Genomic DNA, 12,395 nt, shown 5'->3' with positions numbered 1-12,395 from the left:
TGTCCTCGAGTTGGCGTTTGGCTTCAGCGGTGTAGAGGTCAGTGCGCCAGACTACCACTGCGTCCCCTTTATCTGCTGGCTTGATGGTGAGATGGTCAATCACCACACAATGCCTACTGTCAGATATCAGTAAAGTGGGGGCATCACCAGTGCAGTCAAGCAGTGCTTGCTTTGCAATAATTTGCTCACTGATGCACAGTTTTGGTTCCACGAGAGCTACTCAACTCCTGACCTCAGTAGAACCTTGGTTCAAATGTGAACATGAAGTGAATCCCAGAGGGATGATGAGTGTTTGCCATTGTCATCAATGTCTGAGTTTGGCATCAAGGAGCCCTAGCAAAACTCGAGTCCATGGGAATCAAGGGGTGATGAGTGTACGGAGTCATGTCTAGCATATGGGGAAAGATGGTTGTGGTTGTTACAAATCAGTCACCTTAGATCCAGAGCATCTCTATAGGAGTTCCTGTGAGTGATATCCTAGGCTCAACCTTCCTTGGCTGCTATGTCACTAGTCTTCTGACCAGTGGGCGGCACAGTGGCTCAATGGTTAGCACTGCTGCCTCACAGCACCAGGGGCCCGGCTTCGACTCCCCCTCAGACAACTGTCTGTGTGGAGTTTGCACATTCTCCCCCATGTCTGCATGGGTTTCCTCCGGGTGCTCCGGTTTCCTCCCCCAGTCCAAAGATGTGCAGGTTAGGTGAATTGGCCATGCTAAATTGCATTCTTGACCACAGCCAGCCATCTGATGTAGGTCTATCTCTGACACTGGTAAGGAGGGAGTTCCAGGATTTTGACCAACACTGAAGGAGCTTCCAAGATGGTGAGTGGCTTGGAGAGGAACTTGCAGCTGGCAGTGTTCCCACATATCTGCTGCCTTAGTTCTGCATGATAGTGGTCATGGGTTTGGGAATTGTTGTCTAAGAAGCCTTGGTGAACTTCTGCAGTGCACAGATAGTATACACTTGCTGCTACTGAAGATCAGTGTTGGGGAGACTGAATGTTTAGGTGAATTGGCCATGCTAAATTGCCTGTAGTGTTAGGTACATTAGTCAGGGGTAAATACAGGGTAGGGGTGTGGGTTTGGGTGGGTTACTCTCGGAGGGTCGGTATGGACTTGTTAGGCCGAAGGACCAGTTTCCATATTGTAGAGAATCTAATCTAATCTAATCCAGTCATTGGAAGGTAGTGGTGATCAATCTAAGTGAATAATGTCACTTCTTGCTTCATTTGCGACTCCTCAGTACTGAAGTCCATGTTCAAATGAAGCAAGACCTGGTCTATATCCCATTTGGGCAGACCTGTCCCAATAACATTCATGCCACACAAGTGTCAGGTAGTGACCATCTCCCACAAGACCGAATCTTAACGATTGCCCCTTGACATTCAATAACGTTACCATCACTGAATCCCTTATCAACATTCTGGTCAATCAACACTGACCAGAAACCCAACTCGTCATATAAATACAGTGGCTACAAGAGCAGGTCCAAAGCTAGGAATCTTGAAGGGAGTAACTCACTCTCCAAAGCCTGTCCCCACCACCTTTAAGGCACAAGTCAGGAGTGTACTGGAATACTCTCCACTTGCTGGATCAGTGCAAATCCAAAAACACTCCAGCTTGACATGATCCAGCACAAAAGCAGTCCAATTAATTGTCACCACATCCACAGACATTCAGTCTCCCCACCACTGATCTTCAGTAGCAGCAAGTGTATACTATCTGTGCACTGCAGAAGTTCACCAAGGCTTCTTAGACAACACTTCCCAAACCCATGACCACTATCATGCAGAACTAAGGCAGCAGATATGTGGGAACACTGCCAGCTGCAAGTTCCTCTCCAAGCCACTCACCATCTTGGAAGCTCCTTCAGTGTTGGTCAAAATCCTGGAACTCCCTCCTTACCAGTGTCAGAGATAGACCTACATCAGATGGCTGGCAGTGGTCAAGAATGCAGCTCACCACTACCTTTTCAAGGGCACCTAGGAATGGTATCAGAGGCTGGAACACAGTAAGCAAGATTGTTACAAACTATGAAGGAGTCATGTTACACTATCAAGCTGAAAGTTTTCTTTTCAGCAAAGATTTGGATGTTTGAGAAGTCTCTTGCTTCAATGTGCACAACTAAAATTAGACTTAGAACTTTGTGTAGTCTTGTAGTTGTGTTTCAGTATCGCTGAGAATGATCCAGGAGCAAAATGATGGAGATTATGGCTCTCAACAAGAAATCAATGAGTAACTTTGACAAATAACAGCAACATACATAATTAAAATATTGCATGTTGGATTACTAATAATATATACTTCAAATTTAGGTATAAAACATGATTGGTAAATAGAACATCTATTTAAAAATTACATTGACCCTCTGTTGAAATAATTTTCAACTACTTCTTTATTAGAATGAAGAATATGAAGACCAGCGCATGGTCATTCAGGAGGCCTTTGCATCAGATGATGTCATTGATGATTTCATAAAAGATAAACAGAAGCATGTTGATGCTAGCAAACCAAAAGACATTGACTTAACCTTACCGGGGTGGGGTGAATGGGGAGGACAAGGTCTCCAACCAAGTGCAAAGAAAAGAAAAAGGTAGGTCCTTTGGGAAATGATCATGCTATGGACGGTTCTCTGCTGGTTAATTACAATATAAATTTTAGCCTTTGCCTGATAAAGTATTCAATGTTCACTCCAGTTGCAACCAATATTAATTCTAAGTCAGTTGATATCTTTTAAAAGTGATTTGATTCAATAACCATGAATAAAAGGTCTACAGTGGTCTAAAGTCTATTTGATTCATTCATAAGAGTGAAGAATAGTATGAGGAAATCAACATTGGGCAGACCTACCTCCACGGCCACCAGAAGTTTTAATGATGCTGTAGAAGATGTTCATTTGCAACCAGAATACTGGCATTTTCAAAGCTCTTGAAAACCAAATAGGAAAGAAACTAAGTGTCAAATGGATGGACATCACTGCAGCATTTCTGATTTGTTCTTCTCAACTAGTATTATTTTACCAAGCTTAACTGGTTGGAAAAGTTCCTCCCTAAAATTGTACCAAATCTGTTGACTTCTTGACATGTTATTTTTGTAGCAACTTACTAATTACAATATTTTTATCCAATTATTGCATAATTTTCTTAGAGTACCTTGCCCTGTCTATCAAGAATTAGGATCAGAATTTAGGAATGGGCTAAGATTTGCAAATACTGCACAGAAAATTAGGAAAATGTTGAGAATGACTGTAAGACTATGTAAAACAGTATTTACTGAGGTGATTACAGGCCTGTATTGAGGAAAGTTTGGTGTATCTCCAAATTAATTTCAAACCATGTGGATGAAGAGAAAAAATTTAGAAGCTGCAAACTGATTTTGAAGATGTGTCAAGTGCTTCAAATATTTTACCAAGTTCTTTTAGATCAGTGTCTGAATTATGTAGACTTGCAATCAAACATTGATTTTAGACCATATCTTGGCCTCCATCTTGTTATTTCTTTTGTTTTGCTTTTTCAGTCTAATATGGGTTCTTTCTTAATCTTTTCGTGGTATACAGATGTTTTTTAATGTAGCAATTTGCACTTTATTTGGATATGACTTTTGATTATACCTGTCATGACTTTTTTTTCTGTTAGTGAACTATTTTTATTTCATTTTCCTTCTCTTCACCCATCACAATTCATCTTTGTTTTCCCTGCCCCATCCCTTCTACTAGTTTAAAAACTTTAGCATTTCTGTCTTCCCTCTGTTTGTTTTGATTTCTTCCCACTATATTGCTGTCTGATCCGCATTTCCCCAGCATCTGTGTTTTTATTTTACAATTTCCAGTATCCAAAATATTTTTTTTTGTTAGCTTAAGGAAATGTTATCCATAATTGCAAAGGATGCTAAAGTGGAAATGGTAGTAAGTATTCTGAGAAGTAAGATAAACTGTTAAGAGCGTTAGTAATTGTTCTTTTTAAAAATAGATGAAAATGATGCTTTGAATATGTAAAAGCATATTTTGAGGGTTCTGAAATTCTCAAAGTTAGACATTTGAAAGCAGTTGCTCAAGTAGGTAAGATAATAAAGATTGGCCAATACTGGCCTTTATGGCAAAAGGTATAGAATGTAATTCTGGCGAACAGAACCACAACATCGAGCACCTGAGCTACAAATCTTTTCACAAACTTTGTATAGAATGTAAGATCGTAAATATAGTACTGTGGGCAGTTTTGGGTTACAGAGTAGAAGTAGGATTGAAATAATTGAATCTATAGTATGGATTCACTCCTAAGCTGTTTGGAATGAGGGAATGCAAATGTAGAAACAATCCAAATTCTTTTGTCTGTCTTCATTACAACAGAATTGCTTGCAGTGTGATTGAGGTGTTCAAAATTCTGAAATTATTGCACAGGGAAGATTGAAACCAGTTACTTTGTGTTTTCTACGGTGTGGCATGATTATCATGTGATTTAGAACAGTATCTGGGAGAGCATCAAAACAAAATGGTATTTCCATATTTGAACAAATCTAAAATTGAAACCGAACATTTGGTAAATGTATTTTGGAAGGTTTTTTTTGGGGGGGGGGTGTGGGTGGTATCTGTGGATAACATCATCTTGCCTCACTCTAATTGTACTCTCGCTGTTGCTTCTCTAGGTTCCGCATTAAAGCTGCTCCACCTCCACCCAGGAAGGATCAACATTTACCAAATGTTATAATCAATGAGAATCGAGACATTGGAGTTGCAGCACACCAGGTGAGGGGGAATTTGCACTCTTATTTTCAAGATTGATAAATATACAGTCCATTTCATGGAATAAATAAGTGTGGTATTCAAACTTGAAAACTTTGACAGTCAATTCAGGAAAACTATATTTGCTGGTAAATTAATAACTGGAGCCCATAAATTTGAGGTTACTGTCATTATTGATTACAGTTGATTTGGGTGGGGAGGGAAGAAATATTGAGCAACAGTGGTGTGATGCAGAGAATCTTAACCTATAATTTGCGATAAATCCAGTTTACGGCCCACCCCAGTACACGCCTAACTATCTTGGCTCCTCCTTAAAATTCCCATTCTTGTTTACAAATCTCTCCATGCCCCCAGCGCATCCTATTTCTGTAATTTCCTCCAGCCCTATAGCTCATTGACATATTTACGCTGTCTAATTCTAGTCACTGCAGTATATCTGATTTTAATTGTTTTGTCATTAATTGGGAATTCAGTTTAGCAGTTGAATTCCTAATCTCTGAAATTGCCTTTTTAAAACTCTCCACTCTCCATTCTCTCTCCTTTGCTTTCCACCTTTTAAAACTGATTTGTCGTCAAGCTTTTGTTCATCTGCTAAATGTCTTGTTATTTGGCCTAGTGTCGGATTTTGCTTTAGTGCTCCCTTGAAGCACTGTAGGATGTTCAAAAATGTTAAAAGTTAAATGTTATTAATATATTGCCTTGTCAAAGATAATAGAAGCAGAATCTACAAAAGCTTTCAAAACAAGCAAATTAATAATTGAAAAGAGAATAGAAAATACAGTCGACTATGAGAACAAAAGCAAACTGGATAGATTAGTGAACAGGCACAGATCTAGGCCCCCGATTATGCTGTCAAATTCTGTAGCACTGACTTTAAGTAGATTTTATTTGAGGTTCTTACGTTCTTACATGGGCTGCTTAAGATTTTCTTTGAATTCACATCCTGTATTACACCGCTAAAAAGAATTTTCAATAAAATGCAGCAAATTGAGCTTGAAGAAGAGTCGGAAATGTGTTGCTGGAAAAGCACAGCAGGTCAGGCAGCATCTAGGGAACAGGAGAATCGACGTTTCGGGCATTAGCCCTTCTTCAGGAAACCCCTGAAGAAGGGCTAATGCCCGAAACATCGATTCTCCTGTTCCCTAGATGCTGCCTGACCTGCTGTGCTTTTCCAGCAACACATTTCCATCTCTGATCTCCAGCATCTGCAGACCTCACTTTCTCCTTGAAGAAGAGTCCTACTGTTCATTTGAATCTCTGCTATGGTTTTCTCAAAGAGTGATAGTTCTCTGTGCCAGCCCCCAATTCTGAAGTGGAGCATGTGATGAGGGTGCACAGAATTAGTCTCATTGTTTTACACCTTCATAAGAGTGTTGTCATTGATTCTTCACTGCCATTTGTGAATAATAGGTAAATTCAAATTGGAAGGAAACTGCAGATTTTTTTACAGTATTCTTTTAAACTATTGCTGGACCTCTTGCTAAGATATTTGTATCATCGATAGTCACAGGTGAGGTGCCGGAAGACAGGAGGTTGGCTAACGTCTTTAAGAAGGGTAGTAGGGACAAGCCTGGATACTATAGAACAGTGAGCCTGACGTTGGTAGTGGGCACATTGTTGGAGTGATTCCTGACGGACAGGATATACATGTATTTGGAAAGGCAAGGACTGATTAGGGATAGTCAGCATGGTTTTGTGCGTGGGAAATCATGTCTGACAAAATTGATTGAGTTTTTCGAAGAAGTAACAAAGAGGATTGATGAGGGCAGAGCGGTAGATGTGATCTATATGGATTTCAGTAAGGCATTTGACAAGGTTCCCCATGGGAGACTGGTTAGCAAGGTTAGATCTCACGGAATAAAGGGAGAACTAGCCATTTGGATATAGAACTGGCTCAAAGGTAGAAGACGGGTGGGGGTTAGAGGATTGTTTTTCAGACTGGAGGCCTGTGACCAGTGGTGTGCCATAAGGATTGGTGCTGGATCCTCTACTTTTTATCATTTACATAAATGATTTGGATGCGAGCATAAGAGGTACAGTTAGTAAGTTTGCAGATGACACCAAAATTGGAGGTGTAGTGGATGGCGAAGAAGGTTACCTCAGATTACAACAGGATCTTGATCAGATGGGCCAAGAAGTGGCAGATGGAGTTTAATTCAGATAAATGGTTCTGGTCTCCTTCCTATCGGAAAGATGTTGTGAAACTTGAAAGGGTTCAGAAAAGATTTGCAAGGATGTTACCAGGGTTGGAGGATTTGTGCTCTGGGGAGAGGCTGAACAGGCTGGGGCTGTTTTCCCTGGAGCGTCGGAGGCTGAGGTTTACAAAATTGAGGGGCGTGGATAGGATAAATAGACAAAGTCTTTTCCCTGAGGTGGGCAGAGTCCAGAACTAGAGGGAACAGATTTAGGGTGAGAGGGGAAAGCTCTAAAAGGGACCTATGGGGCAATCTTTTCACGCAGAGGGTGTTACATGTATGGAATGAGCTGTCAAAGGAAGTGGTGGAGGCTGGTACAATTGCAACATTTAAAAGGCATTTGGATGGGTATATGAATAGGAAGGGTTTAGTCGAATATGGTCCGGGTACTGGCAGGTGGGACTAGATTGAGTTGGTATATCGGGTCGGGATGGACGGGTTGGACCGAAGGGTCTGTTTCCATGCTGTACATCTCTATGACTCTAAATGTGTCGAGTGTTGTAAATCTCTGCTTTTCTTGACCTTCTCAGTGCACTGTTACAGCTCTGAAATAATCATAAACAGTTTCTAAATAACTGGTCAGTGACTCTTCCATTGCATTCTGTCAATGGATTCCTCACTCAATTGAGCAGTCTTCATGCACATCTTATCAGTACAAGTTGAAGGTATCATGCTGTTCCTGATATCAACATATGCACTTTTCAGCAATGGTTACTGAAGAAATGGCAGTTTTTCCTACCATATGAGTGCTGAGCTCAATGTATCTCTCCTATCATCACTTTGTATTACCTAATTGATAATCACTATTTCTTGAGATTGTACTTGAGACATTTTTAATCTGTGCAGACCCATTTTTTTTACTGGTCAGTAAAATTAGTGTTTGGAAAGCAGACGAGAAGCAAAGACTAAACGTAATTAGGTCATTCTTAAGTTGGCAGTCTGTGATTGGAGGAGTGCCCCAAAAATCAGTACTCTGGTTTTTTAATGCCTGTGAACACAGATTGTAATGTATTAATTTGCTGACAATACAAAACAAAGTAGAATCGTGACTTATGAGGAGAGCTTGTGGAATGCTCTACCACAGTAGGTTGTGGAGGCCAACTCACTTAATATAGTCAAGAAGGAGGTATATTTGTAGATTGTAAAGGTAACAAGGGATATGGGGAGTATGGCATTGAGCTAGATGATCAGCCATGATCACATTGAATGGTAGAGTAAACACCAAATAGTTTACTCCTGCTTTAAATTTGTGTCTAGTTTTGATCTCCATATTTAAGGGATGATATACTTGCATTGGAGGCAGTATGGTATGGTACGTTTTCACTAGATAAATCCTAAGGCTGAAAGGGGTGTCTTAAGAGAGCCCTATACTGCCTGGAGTTGGAAGAATGAGGTGACCTGATTTAACGTAGAAGATTCTGAAGTGATTTGACAGGATAGATATTAGTTAGTTGTTTTTGCTGGCTGGACAATCTAAAATACGCAGTCATGTTATTAGAATGTGTCGTTGATTATTTAGCAGTGCAAAACACAGGAAAAAAATGTCTTTGCTCAAAGGGTCAGTTAATGATTTAAAAATTACACCACCCCCTACAAATCTAAAATACGCAGTCATGTTATTAGAATGTGTCGTTGATTATTTAGCAGTGCAAAACACAGGAAAAAAATGTCTTTGCTCAAAGGGTTGTGATCTTTACAATTCTGAAGTAGAGTTCAAGATACTCAGTCACAGGTTATGTTTAAGCACATGAGAAACAAAATTTTGGTCTCTGAGATCTGAGGAATGTGGAGAGATCAAGAAAGTGGAGTTAAAACCCAAAAAGAGTCATGATTACTTGAATAGCAAAAAATGCTTTACGAGCCACGTAGTCTACTGTGTCTGTTTTCATGTCTGAGCTGTTGATAGCTAAGACTGTAATTTTAGTAAAATGCATATAATCCTTGCTAAGTTCTATTTTGACAAAGTCTTTATGTATCAATTACTTATTTGATGAGAATAGACTCCATCACCTTGTGATTAGTGTATAAATTATTTTGTCTGGTACTAAACGCTGAATTATTTGTTTTGATGCAGGTAAATGAACTGCCTTTCCCATACTCTCATCAGAATCAGTTTGAAAAGAGTATCTGTGTCCCTATTGGGAGTACATGGAATACTGAGAAAGTCATGCAGAAGTTAACGCTGCCAAAGGTTGTGACAAAAATGGGAACAATAATTGAACCAATCTCTGAAGATGATTTGCTTCAAGAGAAGAAAACTATGAAATCAAAAGTCAAACAGAACCCTCGTAAACGCAGAAAAATGCAGAATAAATCATCTCACTGATGAAAAGCATTATTGCTTAATGTCATTTCTAGAGTGTCCAGCTGATGGTGATCATGGATTTTTATCATTCCATTACAGAGTGTAGTTAAATCTAGCAACCGGACCAGAATTTTGTCTTGGCATTTCCACAAATTGTGCTATAGCCCTATGGCTGTCATCTTTAGTGGAATGATGAATGAACAGATAGAAACATGTCAGCTCACATCACATCACAATAAAAGCAGCTTTATAATTATCATTTGGAAAGTCTTTATCTTATTATGCAGGGGAGGCTCACTTGTGATGGCCCCTACTATCGCAGAAGAGCCTCGTGACTGTACTACACCAGGGAATGGTAAGACACCACTGGATAGATTGGAAGATCCATAAAGTATAAAGCATAACATTTTGTACTAAAAAGAACAATATTCCTCCCAATAAAACTGCAATGTTACAATGTGTGCCTCCTACCATACCAAGAGTAGAGATGGAGAGGTGTGGTTTTTAATGACCACTTCTTCCCCTTTCCTGAAATGTTTCCCTATCATTACACAGTTGACGTATTTTACAAGTGTCTTTTAGTAATATGAAATCTCAGTCACTGTTTGTGGATTTAAACTGAAGTGAGTCTAAATTGGTCACATACTTGAATTTTCCCTGAGAATTGGGGAAGACTGAGAGTACAAGTGAGAAATGGGCTCGGAAACAAAAAGGTGAGTGAATCCGGTAGAACTATATCTCAGTGTGAATATATACCTGCAGAAAAGGAGGAATAATGAGAGTGTTGATAACAATCGTCCAGTTTAATGGGTCAAATAAAACGAACTAAGAAAAGGTCTGCTCTGAGTAGCTTTTCGCAGTTAGAATTATGGATATATAATTAAACTTTGTTAAGAATGGAATGTTATCTATTATTTTTCCACAACTGGATGTTACAATAGTGAGCAGAAATTAAATACTATTGCTGATGAAAGCCAGTAATGTGAAATACTTTTTTGTTTAAATATAGCTTTCACATTGAAGACTTGTGGAGTGCCCTCTGTTGGTTTTGTGATCCATTTAATTCAAACCATGATTTTTCATTGTGTGGCAGTAGCACCCCCTACAGAACTTGGTGCTTTAATGCACCAAATAGTTTCATCTTTATAATTCAGGAACAGTAACAATGAGGAGGAGCTCGGCGGGAGGGGGATACCTGTAGTATAGAAAATAAAAGGATTAAAAGCTAAAACTGATTCATTTACAGTGTTGTGATATGCTTGATTTGGGGGAGATTGTGATCAACATCAGGAACATTGCCTCTGGCCTTTTGCCAAAAAGATGTTCCACCTGTGTAATCATCGATACAGAATGTTGTTGAATAATAGTGGTCACTGAGCAATATCTCCAGTGCTACAATTATTCTGTATTCTCCTTCTATGTTACATCTCATCTGACTCCAATTCCTTAATTGTTCTCTCCTCCTTCATCCCACAATCAAATGTGGCTTCAGTTAACCAGCTGCAAAAATCGTGAGATTTCCATCTCCATTTTCACTTCAATGCCCTTCTTTCAGATATTTCTTAAAATCTATCTCAGATTTTCCCATGAGTTTGGAGCAGTAGTAGGCTGCCTGGTACCTGCACCATGCTCTGACATTCAAAAGGATCATAAATGATCTGATTACTCCACATTCCTACCAGTAATTGTTCTTCTACTCCCCACTTTAAAACCTGTTATCCGGTACACCTCCAATGTTGGTGTCATCTGCAAACTTACTATACCTCGTATGTTCACATCCAAATCCTTCATATAAATGACAAAAAGCAGTGGACCCAGCACGACTTCTTTTGGCACACCATTGGTCACAGCTTCCAGTCTGAAAAGCAACCCTCCAATCAACTACCCACTATCTTCTAAGAAGTGGTGGAGGCTGGTACAATTACTGCATTTAAAAGTCATCTGGATGGGTATACGAATAGGAAGGGTTTGGAGGGATATGGGCCTAGTGCTTGCAAATGAGATTAGATTAGTTTAGGATATCTGGTTGACATGGGCGAGTTGAGCCAAAGAGTCTGTTTCTTTGCTGTACATCTCTATGGCCCATTTACTATCTTTTAAAATTATCTGAAAACTCTGCTCTCACCATCTTTAGAGGCAAAGAATGCCAAAGACACTCAACCTTCTGAGCAATTAATACCTCATCTCTTTTTTACATGGCTGACCCCTTAGTTTGAAACCATAAGACATAGGAGCAAGAGTCATTAAGCCCCTCAAGCCAGTTCCACCATTCAATAGGATCGTGGCTGAACTGACATTCCTCGCATTCACTTTCCAGCCCTTTTCCCATAACCCTTGATTCCCCTCCTTGTGAAAATCTTGTATATCTCAGCCTAAATTCTTCCCCTACAGTTCTGTGACAAGGAATTCCAAAGACATACAATGTTCTTAGTCTTCGATTTACTCTGGGACTGTGCTGTCTAGTTCTTGACTTTCCCATGAGGTGAAATGTCCACTCAGCATTTCTGTCAAGCCCCTTAAGAGTCCTATATATTTCAATGAGATCACCTCTCATTCTTATAAATTCCAATGAGTCGAGTCCCAAATGACAAAGTAGAGGACCCAGCACTGATCCTTGTGGCACTCCACTGGTCACTGGCCTCCAGTCTGAAAAACAACCTCCACCACCACCCTCTGTCTTCTACCTTTTGAGTCAGTTCTATATGCAAATGGCGAGTTCTCTCTGTGTTCCATGAGATCTAACCTTGCTAATCAGTGTTGTGGTTCTGTTCGCCGAGCTGGGAATTTGTGTTGCAGACGTTTTGTCCCCTGTCTAGATTACATCCTCCGTGCTTGGGAGCCTCCTGATCAGGTCCTGGGGATTTATCCACCTTTGCCCATTTCAAGACATCCAGCACTTCCTCCTCTGTAATCTGGATATTTTGCAAGATGTCACCATCTATTTCCCTAAAGTCTATATTTTCCATATCCTTTTCCACAGTAAATATTGATGCAAAATATTCATTTAGTATCTCCCCCATTTTCTGTGGCTCCACACAAAGGCCGCCTTGCTGATCTTTGAGGGGCCCTATTCTCTCCCTAGTTACCCTTTTGTCCTTAATGTATTTGTAAAAACCCTTTGGATTCTCCTTAATTCTATTTGCCAAAGCTATCTCATG

The 12,395-nt window shown here is 39.9% G+C and overlaps 1 protein-coding gene across 1 annotated transcript in view; it reads left to right on the top strand.

The window, feature by feature from the left end:
• The window catches only part of si:dkey-251i10.3 (uncharacterized protein LOC553498 homolog), a 48,946-nt gene extending 39,453 nt beyond the window's left edge, over positions 1 to 9,493 (top strand). Inside the window, exons 12-14 of the mRNA XM_043704671.1 lie at positions 2,402 to 2,592; positions 4,641 to 4,740; positions 9,007 to 9,493. Of these exons, the coding sequence (XP_043560606.1) occupies positions 2,402 to 2,592; positions 4,641 to 4,740; positions 9,007 to 9,258 (543 nt within the window). The 3' untranslated portion in view covers positions 9,259 to 9,493. The remainder of the gene's footprint in view (positions 1 to 2,401; positions 2,593 to 4,640; positions 4,741 to 9,006) is intronic.
• The last annotated feature ends 2,902 nt before the right edge of the window (positions 9,494 to 12,395 follow it).

The sequence above is a fragment of the Chiloscyllium plagiosum genome, chromosome 15 (assembly GCF_004010195.1).
Source record: "Chiloscyllium plagiosum isolate BGI_BamShark_2017 chromosome 15, ASM401019v2, whole genome shotgun sequence".
Lineage (NCBI taxonomy): Eukaryota > Metazoa > Chordata > Chondrichthyes > Orectolobiformes > Hemiscylliidae > Chiloscyllium > Chiloscyllium plagiosum.
Note: the sequence above shows the minus strand (reverse complement) of the source record. Positions and strands in the feature narration are given on the sequence as shown.